Here is a 22169-nt window from a genome sequence, read left to right on the forward strand (position 1 = left end):
GTGACATTCCATGAAGGTGAAGATGCGGAAAGTTGCGAAATATGCGAAAAGTTGCAAAATATGCATATTTCGCAAATTATTATGCATTGTGATGCGCATGTTATGCGATGCTATGCGATGCACATATTATGTGATTCTATGGGATGCGATGCGCATATTATGCGATGCGATGCGCATATTATGCGATGCTGCCTTTTTGAAAACAAATTACCCCTGCATAATTATGCGCCATTTTGCTGATTATGCGGTAAATTATGCCATCGCATAATCAAGTTTTTGTGGAGGGTCTAAACAAAGCAAAAATACAACAACAACATAATAATAAAAAAGGAGATGGAACTAAACTAAATGCAACAAGATCATGGGTCACATCATGGATCACAGTCACTGTGTCATTATGTCAAGCCGTTTCTGGTCACCATCCCAGTACTTACTTCTTAACGCCGTCCTCCATGTACTCACTCCTGTAGAACCCATGCAGGTCGTCGGCCAACTCTCCCCTGAACTCCGTGTGGAGAACGTACGACCTCCCGGCCCGCAGCCCGCCGTCCAGCTGGATCACCAGGTACTCCGTCTTCGCCACCAGCCAGGACCTCAGGATGATCGGCGCCGAGGTTCCGTTGACGCCGGTCAGCCTCGCCGGGAGTCCCTGGAAGTCCGTGAGGTTGAGCTTGTTGGAGTGGATGAGGATGAGGTCGGTCTCTCTCAGGCAGGTGAAGAACACCGTGGAGTGGCCGCTGAAGACGTACATGCCCTCGGGGTCGGGCTCCAGGCGAGGCCACAGGGTCACGTTGTAGGAGACCGGAGACAAGGCGATCGGAAGTCGGTACAGATCCCAGGGTTCCTTGGGGCCGGAGGGGGTGGTAGTGAAGGCAGCGGATGTGGTTGAAGGTGTAGTAACACTGTTGCTCCCCACCGCTGCTTCAAGCGCTGCGTTCCTGCCTCTCTCTCGGTCGTAGACCGCCGACAGCGCTATGATCACGACCACGGCAATGGCCGCCAACAGCAGTAGTGCCATTGCCATGCTTTTGCTGACATAGTACCCCATCCCCATGGCGGCTAGAGGAGAAGGTTAGTCCCGAAAGCTGAAGAAGAGACTGCAGGACAGCCAAGATACTGATGGTCTTTTCTCTCTCCCTCTCCTCAGTTAATTGGTGAGTTATTTTTTAATACTGGGTGAGAAGTCTACTCCTCTGTGTTTTTTTGTTGTTATTTTAGACAGACTAGAACGCTGAGTGGGAGACCCTAGAGGGGAGGGACTGGTGGCATTTGATCCTCGGGTTCAGCTAAGGAGAAATTAGTTTCTGGAGGCGTATTGATGATGGCTGAACTTGCATGGCAGATCATCGTTTCCCATGATACCTGGGAACAGATGGAAAGAGAGGAGACTTCAGTCAGCCGGAGAAACCCGGAACCTTTCATCTACTTCAGTGGAAAGAAAGCAACAATCCTCCATGTTTCCTATGAGACCTTAAGCAGAACAGAATAAAATGCATGACTACTCTCACATGTGGATACAAGTGCATCTGAGGTGGATAATTGCTGTCGGGCAGAAATCTTGTATATCCATTTTTTCCCCCCCGTAAATTAATGCCATACTTCGTCATACTTATTTGTCACACAAAAGTAGCAAAAAGAGCTGATCTACAAGCTCACATGACACGTTGTGAGCTTGTAGATGTGCTATTTTTGAATTGTTTTAAGTGAAAAAGACTTCCACACACCAGACAGTTTCAGAGCAGGTGCGTAAGCGACAAACAGTATGAGATTAATCTAGGAGAGATATACCCGCACACACACTGCCACTTGCACGTTCAAGAGAAGTTTTATTGATGCAACAACAACGTTTTGGTCGTGTAGACTTTCCTCAGGCATGATTTAATTAGGCTGACAACATCACTAAATACATTTCAGGCAGATATAGACATCCAATCAGAAACCACTATGTGATAATCAAAATAGAAAACAGCTTGTGCTGACAATGGTCACGTGACCTTAAAGGGCAGGTACATACACCATGGACCAAGTGGGGTCCAGGGACTCTCAGGGTTCCTTGAGGGGGTTCTAAATGGACCCTTACAAGTCTGTAACTCTGACAGTGTACAAATACATTGTCAGATTTAAGGGGAGTCCTTGAAATTTAAAGGTTTGAGAACCACTGTCCTAATGCATCATTGAAAATACAAAATAACAATAATGCAGGGGGGGGGGGGGGGATCATGCCACATAAATACAAGAAAGTGAACAATACAATACAAATACAAATAGAGACAACCGTCACTATCTGTCCTACTCCCAATGTTTGTCAGAGTGGAAAATACAATTAAAAGCAATGAATTCATTTGGTACTAACATGCACAGAATAGGCCAAGAAGATCAAGGAGAAAAAAATGGAAGGACTTTTTATTTTGGAATGTCAATTATAGCATTCCATTCAGTAATAATTCATTGTTGAGCCCTTTCGGGTGGTCAGAGAGTTTGTCATGAATAGTTTTAAGTGAAAAAGTAACAGTTTTGGACATATAATGAGGTTTCCACTTGCAGTACATGTGCCTACTGAATTTGGTACATCCAAGTGAAATCGTAATGAGGAGCTTACTTTTTGACATTTTCAGGGGGCACTATCAAGTAATTTTTCCACACCCATGTCAAGAAAACGCATACAATATTTGTTTTCACCACTTCGGATTTGTGTGAAAAAGTTTCACACCTTTTCAAGCGCCTTTAGCCCCACAAAAATACAATTAATTTTGCAAATAATAATTCCTTACATTACAATACGGCTCTGCAACGTTGGTGCTGCTCGCTTCGGGCCCTAAAGATGCCAGTGACAGCTCTTTGGCAAGCAGAGAAGAGGGACGAAACTACTGCACAATTTAATGATTCTACTAACTAAGATAGATGCCAGTATGTCAGCAAAGCTGGCAAACAGGAGATAGAGTAGCCCTATCAGTAAAATGTCCACTTTGTGCAACTTTTAGGTTTGTTTGAAATGCTGATAGAAGCCCACATGCTCACAGAAGAGCGTTGATCAATGATGCTAGTGAGTCACCTGGAATAAACTCTATAACGCAGTCTATAAAAGTATCTTAGAGATATCAGTATCTATTAACTTTATATCAAGTGAATTTCCCTCTGCCTGTATAAAGGTAGATAGGATATACTGGAAGATGTGAATCATATCTACAGTGATAAAACTTTAAAGCGGAATCGATAAAGCTACGTCAATGAATTTTATAGTTGGTAATCCACGGTGCATGTAATGAGAATGTCAGTCTGCAGCCTGTACCAAGACAGCATTGTCCAACAAAGACGGAGAGGCAACAGATTTATTGTTTTAAATGTCACACTTCCCTATCAAGTACTACTGATAAAAATGAATCAGCTGCTTGGAAATAAGCACTTTACAATGACTGGAGTTATCACAATGAGAAGACATGAGATAAGAGGAATGTATTTCACCATTCGTGATGTACATGCTATAACCAACAAATAACCAACACCTACTGTACAACCTGAATAAGGCTATAGACTACTGTAGGCCTACCTGGCAACCTAGGTCCCTGCTGCAGGTAATTACCTATAGGGGTCTTCAACGTTGTTCAGGCCAAGGACCCCTTAGATGAGAGACAGATGAAGCAGGGACCCCCACTACATATTGGATTCATATTAAATGTGTGTTTTCAGACATGTAACGACTTAAACCCTCAATACTTTGTAAACTTGACCTCTGGCTCTGTACTGGGTCTGCTCTTTTTTCCCAGTACACCAAACCTCCTCGCTGAAAACATCCAATCTACAAGCTCACAACGTGTCTGCGACACGATATGAGCATGTAGATCTGCGAGGGTTCAAGTGGTTAAATAAAAAAATAAAAATAAAGTCCCTATCACACAAAGATTTGGCGGCCCCCCTGCAGTATCTATGAGGACCCCCTGTTGAAATCCCCTTACCTAGAATATGCCATATCCTATCAAGAAGATACTGTACCATCTATGTAGGAGCCTGGGGGTGTTTCAAACTACTTCTATGACATCTGCTGTACAGCTGTAGATATAAATACATAGATACATGGAATAAGTGTCTACTGTCACAGGGCAGCCTTGCCCTATACACACAATCAATGACCTTGCAAACACACCATCAGCTGAGTCAAATAATTGTGTTGCATGTTTCACATATTTGTACACACTAGTCCATACACGTGGGGGGATATGCGCACATGATCTGGCAACCCGGGAGGCAGTTCGTCCCATAGCTCGCGGGGCCATCCCACAGCTGGGCAGCCGTAACCATGGCGACCTTCTTTCACACAAAAACGCTAATAAACAGCTGAGATTTGGAGATTTTGAAAAACGGGCTTCGCTGTTCCGTGCACATGGTAATGGTCAATGGCTGTGTGCAAATCAATTGCTCCAGCCACTGAGGAGAACCGGGCAGAACAAATGTTGGCCTCACCACCTCACCACCACTAGAGAGCTTTGTAGAATTATAGTAGGATGAACATGTTTAAGTAACACACAAGGACTGAAAAGGGTTTTAACATGTTTGTTCATTGTCACTAATTGAATCGTTTGTTGGTCACCTGTCTCTCCTCTGCAGTGCTGGCAATCCTGTTGATTGGAAGGGGCCAAACACTGTAGAGGAGGAGGGGTGTTTGTTAATATGGTTGTATTATGCTTTATCTTATTTTTTACTTTGTGAGTTGGCGCTGGGGAAAAAGTTGACTTCATTAATAATAATTATGTTTGTAAGATAACTCTTGGGCCTTGGTTAGCCAGGTTTGAGTTAAGTGGTTACCACTTACTGATTATGATATGGTTTGTCCAACCTGTTTAAGAGACAGGCATGCTGAGGGTTAGGAAGTTTAGTTGGCTTGAGGCTAGTAAGGGACAACAGCAGGGGGAGAGCTGCCAGGGCCTTCATGGAAGGCGTAGCGTGTTAATAGCTTCCTGATTTGTTGCTTCCCTTAAATGTAGCTTTCAAGTGGTTATTCCTTATGTCCTATTTTGTAACTTCATTTTTGGACAATGTTATTTTTTGTATTTGTCTCCATGCACTGCCTGATGAATTTTGAGGTAATAAAATACCCAAACATTTACTTGCTTGGGTATTTTCTACTCTTTGGAGCCTTGTGCCATCGGGTAGCCTTTCCACATTTACACTAAACCATTGGCATGCTGAATATATATTAAGACTGTCATTTTTTACATGTTGTAATACGTTGTCGTGAATCGACCTAATCGATGCACACAGGATTAATCAGTCATCCCATACACACGAGAGAGATCAGATATAGTCTCTCTCTCTCTCTCTGGTGTGCAGTCACACCCAGCTCAGAGTCCAGTTAGTTTGGACTCGAGCCAAGTGTGAGGAGTGCTTAAAGAGCAAATTAGCAAATTCCACGGCTCGCCCACCCACACACACCTAAGTGAGCGGGCGCAGTCTCTCCATGTGAACATTAGATCTCACAAATGTCCTATGATCAATAAAAAAATTAAAACGTTCTGGTGTCCTATGATCCTATTATCAGTGTTGTTACTGTATCTTGCTACAGTAGATTCTAGCAGCTAGAGTGTATTGACTTCTGGGACCTCCTAAACCCACATGGAGATATGTCACCTTTTCATATCGGGGTCATCCCTATGCTCTATGTTCCCCGCTTACCTTAGGGTTAGGTAAGCGGGGAACATAGAACCCGCGTAACATAGATACGCTCGGAACCTCAACAGAGGTGAAACAAAACGCACAAGCTACCAGGTACTAGGCTTGATGTGACTCTACAAAACAGTTAATTGCCAAATACTGTGTGTGTAATGTGAATGTAATTGTGGCGAAGAAAGGCAATGACGGCAAGAGAAGCTGTTTCCCTAACAACAACTACACAATGCTGTCTCAGACTTTCTGCTATAAATCGACATGACAGGACAGAGAGGTGAAGAAGGCAAGACAATACAACACAGAGGAGTGTCGGTGCTGCGCCAGCAGAAAGCCAGATCAACTTCTGTGCGGGAATGTTATTCTTGGGGGGCCGCAATAAGTCACATATTTCTGGTAGAAAAGATTACACCAAGGGGGCCCAGGTGACCTTCCCTGTTGTGCAGAGAATGTTTTTGCGTTCAAAAGAAAGGAGAGTAGCCTACTGGGAGCATCTTTATTTCATTGAGAGGGAGGCCGTGAACGAGAGAAGGCTCGGGTGGAATTACTGCCCAGGGTCTGCTAAACCTACACGTGGGTCCAGAGACAGAGGTCTCAAGTACTATGACTATTTACTTTCATGATCCTTGTAGGATCACAGGAATGTCTGTCCACTATGGCTCTGACTAATAATTCCTTAATATTGGTTCTTTTAATATATACAGTATATCCTTTTTGTCTCCGCCAGGCCGAAAGGCATGGCGAGAGAGTATGTTTTACCCCCTGTCCGTCCGTCCGTGTGTGTGTGTGTCCGTCCGTCCGTCCGTCCGTCCGTGTGTCATTCTGTCATTTTGTGGACAGCTAATCTCTGGCACTGTTGGCTTGATCGCAGCGAAACTGTGCACACACACTCCCTGGATGCCAAAGCCAAACCTCTGCTCCAAATTTTTCACATGGGCCTTTTATAGCGCCACCAGGAGGCCGATTTGTGCAAAACACATTTTTGAACAGTACTCCTACAGATTTTGGCCCAAAATCCCCCAAATCGGTACACAGTATCTCTATAGTCACGAAAAGAAACGCCTCATTTCAGATTTTTCCTATTCCATCCTGATTGGCAAAAATTGTCTTTCAAAGTTTGCAGGAGTACTCCGGTTTGAACAAAATGCCTCAAATCATGAAAACAGCATGCAATTTCCGTGAAATTATGCACACACATTCCCATTAGGCCGAGGAAGAAATGCCAATTGAAAATGTTCAAATCAGCCTCATGGTGGCGCTGTAACAGGCCGATTCGTGTTTTTACCTATAACTGCACCGATCAGTGTAAAACTTTGTATGCACACTCTCTAGAGGCCAAGGAAAAATCTTTGCCCTGCATTTTTCACATTTGCCTTTTATAGCGCCACCAGGAGGCAGACTTATGTAAAACACATTTTTTGATATTAAGCCTTCAGATTTAATCCAAATTTCACGCAAATCGGTACACATGATCTTTATAGTCATGTGATCAAGACGGATCTGTTTGATTTTTCATATTCCATCCTGATTGGCTAACATTGACATGTAATGTTTGCAGGAGTGGCCCGTTTTGAACAAAATGCAGCAAATCATGAACGCAGCGTCCGATTGCGGTGAAACTTTGAATGCACATTTGCACTACGTTGAGGAACAAATGCCACCCTTTTAACATTGGCCTGTTATAGCGCCACCAGCAGGTCAAATTTAGCAAAACACATTTTTAGAACAAAATTTCTCAAATCATGCATGCAGTGTCCGATAACTCCGATTGCTGTGCACGGCCTAGGAATAAATGGCACCCTTTTCACATTGGCCTATTATAGCGCCACCAGGAGGCCATAATAACCTACCTCACCAGGCGGAGACTTGTGCTCCGAGGAGCACTTTTTCTAGTTTTAATCTTGTGTTTGAAGCCCATTCTACGGTTGAAGTCACTGTTAGATTCTCCGGACAAATATTTTGTGTGAAGTGTAGCACATTTGTTCTCAAAGTGCGGTCCGGGAACTCCCAGGGGTCCTTGGGGACGTTCCAGGGGGTCCCCAGCAAAAATAGTTAATATAGCATCTGCATAAGTTTAACAATTTTTTTATACTTTGGCAATTCAAAAATAGCACATGTACAAGCTCTGCTATTTTTTTTTTAATCGTGAAAATGTGTACAAATCTTTGAATATATATCTTAAACTCAAATCTTTGCTTCTGGAGATTCCTGGCACAAAATACATTGAGATGCGTGTCTGCAGCCAAATACATACAGTACATACATACATTTTGGGGGTCCTTGACATGAAAAAGTTTGAGAACCACTGGTGTGGCAGACTTAGGAAGACGTCATTCTGACACAGGACAACGATCACTGTGTGAAAAGCCTTGGGGTTTGTGTGTAATCACTCACACGTGTGGGTCATAAACGTGAGGAATATGAACCTGTGGCCTTCTATCCGTACCGTACAGGAACCACTATCTGTGAACTTCACTATCACAGCTCTTCTGTAACCATTACCAGCACAACACTGTGCACGTTAAAGGGACACTTCACTCACAAAATACATTCTATAAGGAGTCCATTATAAGCAATAACTCATGATATAGCCCCATGGTACATTAGCATATGCACCAGATTGGACCTAACCTGGCGTTACCATTTTAGCCACGGACCCGCCATCTCAAAACATGTTCCAGGGACCCCCAGAAGCAAAGATTTGAGTTAAAAATGTTCGCATCAAAAAAATATATATATAATTTATACTCAAAGATTAGATTTTTTTTTTTACAATTAAGAAAAAAAGAGCAGATCTACAAGCGACAAGCTATGAGCTTGTATATTATCTCCAGGGGACCCCCTGGAACCCCCCCCCAGGACCCCACTTTGAGAACCAATGTGCTCTACATATATATAGCTGAAAAAAATGATACAGCTGCTTTCCCGGATTGAATGCTGGCTAGCGTATTGACCACACACATTGTCAATCAAGAACTGTTTATCTGAAAGGATTAATGAAGCACAACTATGTTTATGGACAGTGATTATTGGCATGAATGTGCTGTAAAAGAACAGTCGTCCCAGGGTTCATCCATTCTCAGACAATAAACTGTTTACACTGCGGAATAAATCAATCTTGTGTTGTTGGTGTAATAATAACTCTACTTAATCTGTGAGCTGAATGTAAGTACGTGGGCTCAACTGACGGGAGAACTTTACTGGAGTATTTCCCAGTGTCTATACTTTTACTTCTACTCCGCTACATCTCAGACGCAAATATTGTACATTTACTCCACTACAATTATTTGAAAACTTTAGTTACTAGTTACTTTTCAGATATAAATTATGATATTATGAAACATACATTAACCACTTTAGCCCTATTTTATACATGGGCTGTTTGAAAGTATTTTCAAACCTTTTGGTACTTTTACTTTTGGTACTTTAAGTCCATTTTGATGCCAAAATTGCCTATACTTTTGTACTTTTACTCAAGGATTTTTTTTATTCTAGACTTTTACTTGTAACAGATTATTTCTATTTTGCAGTATTGGTACTTTTACTTAAGTAAAACATTTGAGTACTTTTTCCACCACTGCCAGCCAGTCTGTCCTACAAAGCCAAACCGAAGTAATGAAATGGAGCTTCTCCTGTCCTGACAAAAGTATTACAGTGCAGAGGCAGATATCAATAGCACCGAAAACCGATACCACTGCCGCTAGAGGGCGCTATAGCCCTGGGTCACTGCGTTGTTCTTTGTATAGGAATTGCCATAGGAGGGAATCTTGAATCGTGTCATATAAGAACAATGTTCCAGAAATGAACAAACCAGCCCAGCGATTTTACTCATATGGATATGAAGCATTAACCGACAGTGAAAAAGTACTAATTTATCCAAAGATTCTGATTCGAATTCTCCAAGCACAGACGGTATGTTTATTTTTGTAACACAGTTCTTATATGACCTGATCTAAGATTTGCTGGTAGTGGGAGTGACGTCAGGACTTCGGTACTCTATAGCAATTCATATTTGTAGGCAGTTTTAGTGTATAAATGAACATTGGGTCTGTGCATTATCCAGTCAGCTACCAGGGTTGCCAGATCTGCTTATTATAATTTCCCCACAAGACTTTATTTGAAAATAGCCGATCTACAAGCTCACAACGCGTCGCATCGCGTTGTGAGCTTGTAGATCTGCTATTTTCAAATAGCTGATGTATATGTTAAAGTGCACATTGTGGCCCATAGTCGCTTCTTTTGGGCTGGTTTTCCTAGACCTGGTTGCTTGTTTCTCCCACAGAATCTGGCAACACTGTCAGCTACTGGTACTGTATGCCCCTCCGTGTCATGAATTCTGATGACCTTTCTTTGCCCTTTGGCTCGGCCCTATACAGTACCTTGATCTTCAAAAAGCAGAACATGTGTATTGTTGACACAAATGGCTTCAAATCAATTCAATGTGTTTCCTCCTATCTGGCAAAACGGTTTGCTAGTGCTGATATAGATCATAAAGTCATTCAGAACCATTTATGGTTCACTAAAGATAAGACAATACGAATTGTGGAATGTCTGAATCCACATGGGAACGGCATGACCTCAGACTTGATGTGGCTATGCCTGTATAGTGTTGCCAGATTTTGCGAGAGAAATAAGCAACCAGGTCTAGGAAAACAAGCCAAAAAGAAGTGACTATATAGGCCACATGAGCACTTTAAACATACTGTATACATCACACCTCGTCGCAATGTGACGCGGTGTGAGCTTGTAGATCGGTTATTTTCCAAAAAATCTTGAAATGAAATGTGGAATATTTGGAATATTTTTTAAACTAACACCAAGCTGGTACGGGGCTCCATGGCACAAAACATTTTCAGATGGGGGTTATGGGATGAATGCATATTAATTTGGGGGTTCATGACAAGAAAATAGTTGAGAAACCCTGGTTATAATAATTAAATAATAATAAATAAATAAAACTCTTCTATGGCTGCAGAGCCACGCCATAAAAAAGACAATAATCATGATCCATGCTCTTTAAAACACACAGAAAACAGTGTCAGTTCTTTGTCTTTTCCAGGGAGAAAAGTATCCCACGCCCGATGGATGTGGAGCGGTTCCAGGAATAAGAGTGACATATTAATGGACCATGCGGAGCCAAGAACGCAGTAACGGTCAAACTGGGAGTAGAGAACAGGAGTAATGACTTCCGCGCTCCCCAACGCATCGCACCGCTCCTGATCCAGTATCCATATGCCACTGATAAAAGTGATTATACTAGCGATTTCGATGCTCTTGTGGAGACACTGAGCATGCTCAGTGTCGACTAAAACTATGCCGAAAAATGTTCATCGACTAACTTTTTTCACTGACGAAAACTAAATAAAAACTAAACATAAACTAAGCTATGATGACTAAAACTAAGACTAAATATATTGACAATTTCTTAAACGAATAAAAACTAGACTAAAATGTTAGACAGGGACTAGGGGAGAAGAGATCCATTAGAACAGGGGTAGGCAACTGAGATAAGCCTAGGGCCAATATCACTCCCAGACATTCCATCGCGGGCCGGGCCTCCCCGCAGCGCGCGTGCAAAATTTTTCGGGTCTAATTCGGGTCTAACTCGGTCTAATTCGGGTCTAATTTGGGTCTAATTCGGTTCTGTTTGACCAATATAAATCAACATTTTTTCCGGTTTAAATATCAGCACAGGCGATTTTTCTGGTGATTTTTTTTCTCCATTTTCCTCTAATCTAGCTATAAAATGTTATAAATCCTTTAAAATGCATCGTGTTTATGAGTGCATGATTTCAAAAGTGGGTTCAGGTTCTATGAAATAAGTATTTATAATTATTTTAACATTAATTTTTAATACTTTTTTTATAACACTTTTCAGTAAATCATTCATACTGTATCTTTCTGTATTTGGATATAATAGATATAATAGCGGCCTATATGTGAGACTATCGGTCTGATACTGTATAAAAATAAAATCCCTCCCCCCCAAAAAAAAATCAAAAAATATTTTTCTAAAAAAACATTTTTTTTTTTTTTTTTTTTTTTTTTTTTATTCTCAAAATTATCTCACGGGCCAGATATTATTTCTGGGGGGCCAATTTCGGCCCGTGGGCCGCCTGTTGCCGACCCCTGCATTAGAACTAAAAGACAAGTCATTTTATGTTTGGTTGCTCTCATGTGTTGCGCTCTGAAAATAGCAGATCTACAAGCTCACAACGTGTCGCGCTGCGAAGCGTTGTGAGCTTGTAGATCGGCTATTTTCAGCATGCAACCAAGTGCAAAATCAACCATTACGACGCCATCAAGGCACCGCCAAAATACATTTTAGTCGACTAAATCAACTGTAGATTTAGTTGACTATAATCTTATGGTATTTAGTCGACTAAAACTAGACTAACACTAAAACATTTCAGATGACTAAAACATGCCCAAAACTAAATGGAATTTTATTCCAGAGACTAAAACTGAATCAAAATTTGCAGTCAAAATCAATACTATTGTGGAGGTATTTCTACTTTACTGGTTGACATGCGTTAACACATATGGAGGGGAGAGGGGTGAGAGGAGAGTAAAGAAAGATAGAAGAGAGAAAGGATAACAGGTAGGAGGAAAAGATGGCGGCAAACGTATGAGAGCAAAGGGAGAGAAAGGAGTGGGAGGAGAGTGAAAGATTTGAGGGGGAGGGGATGGACAGTAAGGGGGAAAATGAAGGGGTACGATGTAGGAGAGAGGTAAAGGAATCAGGAAGATAGCAAAAATACTGAGTTACTGTAATGAGAGAGATTGATGGGAGAGACAGACAGACAGACAGACAGACAGACTTTCTCTCCCAGGAGAGGAGAGGAAGAGGGAGAAGAGTCTAGGACATGTGGAGCGCTGTCCAGCGTTGTCCAATCTATGAAAAAGTTTAATCTCCAAGCCATCTTATACAACATGTAGTGGGGGTCCCAGCTTCATCGCTCACTCTCAGCTAGGGGGTCCTTGGCCTGGAAAAACGTTGAAGACCCCTGTTTCTAAGCAATAACACCTGGTGTGTCCAGGATGAACTGATGTAGGCCTACTGTAACCAAAATAAATCGGACTAAACCGCATCCCTTTCCCAGGCAACTATACAGAAAGCACACAGCCATGGATCGGTCACACACACACACACACACACACACACACACACACACACACACACACACACACACACACACACACACACACACACACACACACACACACACACACACACACACACACGTTCTGAGAAATGTCTCTCCAGAAGAAATAAGTAAATAAAATAAGTTGGGGGATGGTTAGCAACAGATGGAGAATACATTTCTGCCAACTTGCATTCATTCAACAACTTGTACCAGTGGTGGAAAGTAACTAAGTACATGTACTCTACTTACATGTAAGTACACTTTTGAGGTGTTTTTACTTTACTGGAGTAATTCCAATTTTCAATAATTTTACTTCTACTCCACTACATCTCAGAGGCAAATATTGTGCTTTTACTCCATTATAATTATTTGAAAATAGCCGATCTATAAGCTCACAACTCGTCACAAAGTGTCACATTTTGAGCTTGTAGATCTGCTATTTTCAAATGATTTTTATTCATTTCATACATTTGAAAACTTGGGAAATGGGACCTTCTGGATAATAGGTATTTTTTTTACTTTTGGTTCTTTTTGATGCCAATACTTTTGTACTTTTACTCAAGTAAGTGTTTCTACATTGCATTATTGAGTACTTCTTCCATCACTGGTCTCACGGTGATATACCTTCATGTGGAATGGGTTAAATGGCTGTCATTACACTAACATCACGCTGGGCAAGACCTAGCCGGTTGAGTGTCTAAAGACTGTACTGGAATTTGACGGAAGTACCGCCCAAGGAAAATTACAAAAATACATGCGACGGAAGTCGTGCCCCTATAGACGCTCTCTCTCTGCATCAGGTCGGGTGACCAGGCTCTTATCCTCGGAGATGAGTAAAGGCTGGGACCGAGGCTATACTAACATCAGCACATCCAGGTGTTGTCCAGGGGTCGGCCAGTGTTGATTTTGTCGACTAAAACTATGACAAAAATGTAATAAAAACGAAATAAAAACTAAGCTACGATGACTACAACTATGACTAAATATATTGACAATTTCGTCAACAAATAAAAACTAGACTAAAATGTTAGGGAGGGACTATAGTGGAGAAGAGATCCAGTAGAACTAAAAGACAAGTCATTTTATGTTTGGTTGCGCTGGGGTGTTGCGCTCTGAAAATAGCAGATCTACAAGCTCACAACGCGTGTAGATCGGCTATTTTCAGCATGCAATCAAGTGTACAATTTGCCATTACGACGCCATCAACGCACCGCCAAAATGCTTTCTAGTCGACTAAATCAACTGTAGATTTAGTCGACTATCTTATGATATTTAGTCGACTAAAACTATACAAAAACAAAAACTTTCCAGATGACTAAAATATAACTAAAACTCAAATTACATTTTATTCAAAAGACTATGACTAAAACTAAATCAAAATTTGCTGTCAAAATCAACACTAGTTTTTTTTTTTTTACATGAAATGCTGTGTTATCGTCCCAGTGCCATGCCATGTCAACATTACATTTTATTGTGACGCCACATCAAAGTTGAATATTTCCAACTGATTTTGATTGTCCATATACATAACCTTTATGTTATTTATTCTTCTTTAGAAATATTTTCTTTCACATCAGGATGTAATGATCATTAGACTCAAGAGCAATAACCCACCTATCTCCCTCCCCAGTCAGACTATATATGTACTGTATGCATATGCAAGGGGACTTAATTCAACTGACTAAACTGTTTTTGAAAGTTTAATATAAAAAGCCTATCTCTCACACTTGTGCCAGTGTGCCAGTGATCACCCTGCCCTGTGCCAATGTTGGCACCCGTGTTGCCTATACCCCTGGTCTAGTCCATCATCATTTATTGCCAACATGCTACAAGGGACATTTCCTCTCAGGAGGGACTGCATGCTCCAGGCTTAGCTCTGACAACCCTCCAAATTGGCAGTGATGTTGCTTCTCTAACTCTTTGGAATCACATGCACAGATGTGAATGTAAACAGTGCACACAAAGCCTTTACCCAGCCCAGCTGGGTAACTGGTTTACCCATAGTGTATGCTAAATTTAATGCAGGCAGCAATGTTGTTCATAGTCCAATGTTATAAAAAAGTTGATCAGTACATAGCAAACATTTGCAGTTGGCAAACTGAGACACCTAAACTATGTAGAGGATGTAGAGGAAGATGGATGTTTTAACGGGAGGCTCCAGCACCATTGTCTATTTATTTAGCTACAATTAACAATTGACATCCATGACATTAGTTACTTGAATCACAAACACCCCACCCAGGCAAAAATCTCTGAGTCTGCATTTAGGAGTGAGAGCCTATTACTAGCACACTTTGCTGGGTCACTCGGGTGGAATTCCATCTGGGCCTGGTGATTTACCCATGCATTGTACAGTACATGTCCCTATAGCGGGTTTCTCAATTTCATACACTGTAGTTTAATAGGTGCATTCATGTTTACCATACAGCAGTGGTAGGCAACAGGCGGTGGCCCGTGGGCCAGAAGTAGCCCGCCATATCTGGCCCCGCAAATGATGAAACCGGGTAGGATGGACATATAGTTCTCTTTCCATTCTTCTATGAATGTTTTCACTGTCAACATTCCTCTTTAGAGTCAACAAACCCAAACTGTGTTTCAACACATGCCTTCGACAAAGACACTGTTTCTCTCTGTTCTAAGAAGAGACCTTGAACCATGAAAAAAAATAGTATGACTGACTGTCTCCAAATACAAATTTATTCTTGAATTTTTTTGATTAAATAAATAATGTATCCTCAAAGTGCCACATAAAATGGGACCTGAACAAAATCATTGCACAAGCATTTCTATCTGCACCTGTAACATTTGATTACACACACATTTCTATCTGTAGTTACACCACACACCTTTAAGTTTTATTCACTCGCGACCCACAAAAATGGATCCGCGAGCGACCCACAATTTGGTCCCGACCCACTGATTGGGAAATGGTGATCTAATGGCTTAGGCCCGAGGTCAAACTTACTTCCCGACCCCTGCCATACAGAGGCTCTATGCACAGCAGCCATATTGGAAAGAAATTGGGCCTCTTCTTACTTCCTTAACAGGTGTTACCAATTATACTAATTAAGGCTCCGTTCCATTCAGGGTCAAACAGAGTGAGGGGGCTGATGTTGTGCATGTTGGCTCACTGGAAACACCAGTGGGTCTCAAAGTGTGGTCCAGGGCCCCTCATGGTTCCTTGATTTGGTTCCTCAAAAAGGTCAACCAAAGAACACGCTTTTTGTATAGGATTGGCTGTCTAGTCAGTAAGAGTACTCTGAAGATTCTTGCAGGGGCCCTCATACAAGGTTATTACGATTATGCATGCTCCTCATGGTATCACAACACCACCAAGGCCTTAAAAACAAGGCTCCAAACATCCCAAAACAAACTAGTAAGGCTACTTCTTGGCCTCAATCACAAAACCCATCTAACCCCTGCTCATTATTGCTAGGATTGGATGGCTCAGGGTTGAGTACAGCAACTTATATGGGCCTGGTCTTTAAGATACACCACAACATTGGGATCCCCCTGTATTTGTCAAAATACTTCCAGAACGTTAACGAAGTCCATGATCATAACACCAGAGGCAGCTCCACGAATCATGTTCAACCCAGATTTGGCTCAACAAAGGGAATGAACTCGTTCTCATGCTATTCATCAAACATGTGGAATGCCTTACCAAAAGGAGTAAAGGAGTGTAAAACCCTACTCACTTTCAAAACTGCCCTAAAGATACACCTTCAGGAGGCTGCAATTCGAAAATGGACCCTGTCTAAGTCTTAACCTACCCCCCCCCCAACCCCCCCTCCCCATTTTTTTCTTCTCTTGTACATATTTTTCACTCTTCATACCAGTAACCTGTAAGCTGATTGTATGACGTTCTGTATAGTAGTGTGTGTATATCTGTCTGTCTCTTATATGTCATCATGATTTGTGTGCATGGGGATCTCATCTTAAACAAGCTCAGTGCTTAATGAGTCTTCCAGTTTAGTAGACCTTGTATTGTGAATTTGTACTTCCATGTACTGTTGTTCTCATGTCTTACTAAATAAAGTAAATCAAACAATCAATCAATCAATCAATGAGGGGGTTCCAAATGGCCCCTTATACGGGTGTGTAACAGGTCCATTTGGTTCCATTTGTACACTCTCAGAGTTATGGGGGTCCTTTAAATTAAAAAGTTTGAGAACCACTGTGCTACACGAAATGGAACAGAGCCTTCATTAGTATCATTGGTAACACCTGTGAAGGAAGTAAGGAAGAGGCCCAATTTCCTTCCAATATGGCTGCTGTATATATATAGCCTATTATAAAGACACTCCATATGAATAGGGGCCACATGATGAAACTAGTGCATAATATAGCGATAAGACAGGCTCCATCAAATCCAGGCTGTTCTAAAACAATGTAAGGAGGCTGCTTGAATCTCAGATAGTGCCCAAAATCTGAAATTCTCAAGCCACAGTTCTTTCGTTACAATGTAACTGAAGGCCTTCGATTGCACAAGAAAGACCTTTTTTTATGGTCAGTGCCATGGTGTTGCCATGGTGCTCCAGGCCTTGGTGTACCATGTCAAAAATGTTCTCGCACCCACACCCACACATCAAATTTACAGGCATGCACACAAGGGGGGTGAAGGAGTCAATGATAGAGATGTGGAATTCAGTCTCTTGTTAACCCATTAAGACCTGAGGCCGATTCTAAAAATGTTTTCTAAATCCTAACAGTTTCTTGAAAAACTTGTTATATTAGTGGTGCTCAAACTTTTTCATGTAAAGGACCCCCAAAATGATATGTATTTGGCAGCGGACCCCCCCAGCGGACCCCCCCCCCCCTCCTTGTTTTAACGGGTTGACCAATGCATTTTAGAATTATTGCCTGTCAGGTAGTGTGGCCTGGATCCCAGGGAACGTTTGTGGCAGGGATTTTAAGTGGGATGGCTGTTTTTGTGTAATTTTCTCTCTTTTTCCCCTTTCCTTTCTTCCTTTTTGTAACCATTTTGTTATGATCTGTTCAGCCTTTATGTAGTGAATCATGATGCACCATTGAAACAGATAAGGATTGAGTGGATCATGATGTTTTTACTATGTCGACAAGGTTGTTCTTCAACAGCTGCATGTCGTATCATACTGTGATAAATCAGTGACCATGACATCTCAAGCATCTGTACAAGCAGATGACAGAGAATCAGTACATGTACAGATACGGTTAAGCAGGTCACGCCTTAGATACCGTAGAATCATAACACCATTATGTTTCCCTTATGGACACTGACAATGTTATTCATTTATGTTTTGCTGAATGTCAATAAAGGAAAACAACTGATCAAAAACACTGCTCAGAGGGGAAAAAGGAACTCCAACATGAGGCATGTGTCTTGGCAAGTAATGAGGATACACTCCTGATCAAATAGAAGGGAAGTTTCACTTCCTGCAGTTAGTTATCACTCATCTGCAGCTGACTGACTGGCTGGCTGGCTGACTGACTTTTGACTGTGAGGTTCAATTCATAAAGGTCTCACAGGCAATTTTATTACCTGTGTAGGCCCTATAAAGAGAAGAATGCATTCGCCATCTGTTTTGAATAAGGGGTGTCATGTTTTGCAATTAATTAAGTTTACCTAGACTAAAGGTAAAACCATTTCTTAATTCCATTTAAGGATGTGTTTTCACTATAATTTATATTTATAAGTTATAGGCCATGACGGAGGCGCGCCGACTCAGCAGACCTTGAGGCTGAGGAGACGCGCCCGAGCGCCTCCAGGCGCGAGTGCCCGCGTCGACCAGCCGAAGGGCTGTTAGTCGACTCAGCGCCGTCTGAGTTATGTACCGATAGGGACAGAATCGTAAATATTTTTGGTGCGGACTGCGTTTGCTCCACTGACTGCGTTTATCCCAACTACCACTCAAAGTGGCTCCTGGCCAACTGCCTGGATGAGGCAGACTTATTTTTTTAAAAGCTTTGTGCTTTCTATTAGACTGTGCAGGGCAGAGGCGTCTAATCTCTGAGTCAGGGTAACCGCATACCCTCGGATTGAAACTATTTCCTAATTCCATTTAAGGATGTGTTTACACTATATTTTAGGACTATGGGGTAGATACTGAAGGGATACAGTTTTGGAAACTAGTTAGCATATTCACAGTTCTGATGTTCACACCTCCAATTTGGAAGACAATTAGCTCCCTGTTGATGGTCCAAATGTTGATGGCTCTTGGTATCAATGTGCCTTCATTGATATTCTCATTAGCTCAACAATGAGATCTCCCCCTCAACTCTGTGGTTGAGGTAGGTGATCAACTCTATTGTTTAGTTTAGTAAGAATATGTGGATAGTTTCAGTTTTTTTGGGCAGTTTAGAAGTTTAGGCCTCCTGGATATTTTGTGCTAAGTCTTGTAATCCATTCTTTTTCATGGAATCTTCTCTGTCCAATTGTCCAGCAGTCATTGAATTCCAAGCCGCATACTTTTATGGCATCAATCCCATGTGTCATAAAGTGTTGAACAATTAATAAATGGGTATCTTTTTCATTATTAATGGTGTACCTGTGTTGGCTTATTCTAATTGCTATGGAGTTGCCTGTCTCTCCTACATACTGTAATCCACACACTTGGCAAGTAATCAGATAAACACAATTTCTGGTGTTGTATGTGATGTTCTGTCTTAGGCTAATAATGTTTTTGTTTGTCCTGTTTTTAACCGTTTGTTTGGCTTGAGGCATGAGGCATGTGTCTTGGCAAGTAATGAGGATACACTCCTGATCAAATAGAAGGGAAGTTTCACTTCCTGCAGTTAGTTATCACTCATCTGCAGCTGACTGACTGGCTGGCTGGCTGGCTGACTGACTGACTGACTGACTCACATCAAGCAGTGATGGAAGAAGTACTTAAATGTTTCACTTAAAGTAAAAGTCTCAATACCACAACATTTAAAGAGTGTCTGTTACAAGTAAAAGTTCGGTATTAGAAATGTACTTAAGTAAAAGTACAAACGTATTGGCATCAAAATGTACTTAAAGTACCAAAAGTAGTTATTGTGCTGCAGAATGTCCCATTTCACAAGTTTTCAAAATGCATGCAAATCTTTTGAAAATAGCAGATCTACAAGCCCACAATGTGTCGCGATGTGACATGTTGTGGGCTCGTAGATTAAGGCTGAAGTGGTAATCTATGTTTTGTAATAATAATCAAAATCAAAGTACCGGTAACTAGAAACTAAAGTTTTCAAATAACTGTAGTCGAGTAAAAAGTACAATATTTTCCTCTGAAATGTAACAGAGTGGAAGTATAAAATACAGAAAATTGTAAATACTCCGGTAAAGTAAAACTACCTCAAAAGTGTACTTAAGTACAGTACTTGAGTAAATGTACTTAGTTACTTTCCACCACTGGCACTCACATCAAGTAATACTCAGGGAATGGTTACACACTGAACCTTTTGCAGCAGCAGTCTGTCTGGCACACATCAGTTCCACTCTGATTGAATGCCAAATAAAGGAGAGGTATGCAACTGGATGACAATGCTTGTTACTTTTCCACACTAAAATCACATTGTTAGAGGTACCAAATGGCATAACAGGAAAAAGACGACATACCTTAAACCTCTGCAGATGTCACATCAAGTACATCATCCTTGTACATCAGGATGTCCTTCAACTTGAGTCATGCAACTTGCCAGTGATGCCATTGTCCCTTTCACGGTAAAACAAAACAACAAACAAACAAACGTAAAATGACCCACTCAACATACCAAACCTTTAAAAGCTAGCTGACTGACTCAAATCAACTCAGCAGGAAACCACAAACTGCACAACAAAAAGAAGCATGCAACTCGGCAGTGAGGCTCCAATTCATATACTCTACCGCATATATAGAATTCCCACAGTGGACATACAGTAACACATCAACACAAGCAATAATTATGGAAAGCCTATAACTTGGTAACTGTTATATTTTCCATAGTTAGCCTAAAAAGGGGTTATAAACCCTAAACGTCTACATACTTATGTCTCCAGCTCTACTTCAACTTTTCCTGTGATGAGGTGGCTTTCTTTTTCATTCTCCCCCGTGGCAAACTCTTTTCTTTTTTTTAATTCACAAAGACAGGAAAGTGTACATACCGAGTCTTTGGAGATGGAAGTCCAATGCAGTGGTTCGTACAAAGGCGTGTGTGTGAGTGAGAGGCGTGTGTGTATGAGTGTGTGTGTGTGTGTGTGTGTGTGTGTGTGTGTGTGTGTGTGTGTGTGTGTGTGTGTGTGTGTGTGTGTGTGTGTGTGTGTGTGTGTGTGTGTGTGTGTGTGTGTGTGTGTGTGTGTGGAGCAGAGCCGGCTCAGGTTCGGAGCCCTGTAATGATCCCAGCTGATGTGAAACACACAGTTTTCCATCTGCTAAGCAGGGAGGGAGGGCGGGGAGAGAGAGGGAGATGAAGGGCGGAGGAGGAGAGTGGTGGTGGTGGGGCTACCGCAGGTTTCTCCTCCCGATGGAGGGAGGAAGGGAGGGAGGGAGGGAGGGAGCAGTGGATGAGTGAAGGATGTGACATGGGGAGTGACGAATACAAATCCTCTCTATTTCACACAAAATTAAACCTTCCTTGAACTTCAGCTGTAGGAGGGGTGGATGGGGGAGTGTGTGTGCGTGCGCATGTGTGTGCGTGTGTGTGTGTGTGTGTGTGCGTGTGTTTTAGAGGTCATTGAAAGAATGTGGCTGTATCAACACAGCAGTGAACTCATTGTGAGTGAAGGGAGAGCTCACATGGGAGAAGATGCTTAATGGTACAGAATGTACAGAAGGATCATGTCGGTCAGATAGAGAGACAGACAGACAGACACCTACACATTAAATATGACAGTACAGTAACAGGGCTTCACAGGGAGTGACCAGCTTGACCGGTGGTGGCCAAGTGACTCAGGCCTGAGGTCAGTCCCATCGCTGACACAACATTTGCTAATACAATGTTACAGGACAACAAAGCATGACCAAACACCAGCCGACACCACAAGGAGTCCTGCTCACTTATTGTGTTCCATTTGTTTTGCTTATAAGGAGGGTTTAGTCTGTTTCTCTTCATTGTACACGGCTTTTTACGTCCCCAAGGTGGGTCTGACACTGACTCAAGACTCAAGGACAAAGAGAGGAACTGACTATACGGTGACTTACTTGATATTGTGGTCCCATGGTCAAGGCCAAGTCCACATCCCATCGGTGTGAAACCAGTTAAGAACCACTGGTCAAAGAGAGGAGAAAAGTTGATAATATGGCCACAAATCCAAAAATGACAGTGTCATTATTTTTGGTTGTCCTTTTTCACATTGCATGGGTGAATGTCTGGGCACTTTTTGACTGTCATCTATGATACTTAAGATATATTTTTGTGACACAAATT

At 41.8% G+C, this 22169-nt stretch overlaps 1 protein-coding gene across 1 annotated transcript in view; it reads right to left on the bottom strand.

Annotated features, from left to right (window-relative positions):
- The window catches only part of LOC311048352 (aminopeptidase N-like), a 41537-nt gene extending 20495 nt beyond the window's left edge, over nucleotides 1-21042 (bottom strand). The window contains exons 1-3 of the mRNA XM_084061584.1: nucleotides 20908-21042; nucleotides 20383-20479; nucleotides 435-1362 (exon numbers count right to left, since the gene is read on the bottom strand). Of these exons, the coding sequence (XP_083917710.1) occupies nucleotides 435-1054 (620 nt within the window). The 5' untranslated portion in view covers nucleotides 1055-1362; nucleotides 20383-20479; nucleotides 20908-21042. The remainder of the gene's footprint in view (nucleotides 1-434; nucleotides 1363-20382; nucleotides 20480-20907) is intronic.
- Nucleotides 21043-22169: the final 1127 nt, after the last annotated feature.

The sequence above is a fragment of the Gymnoscopelus microlampas genome, assembly GCF_963454915.1.
Source record: "Gymnoscopelus microlampas genome assembly, chromosome: 1".
In the NCBI taxonomy this organism is placed as follows: Eukaryota; Metazoa; Chordata; class Actinopteri; order Myctophiformes; family Myctophidae; genus Gymnoscopelus; species Gymnoscopelus microlampas.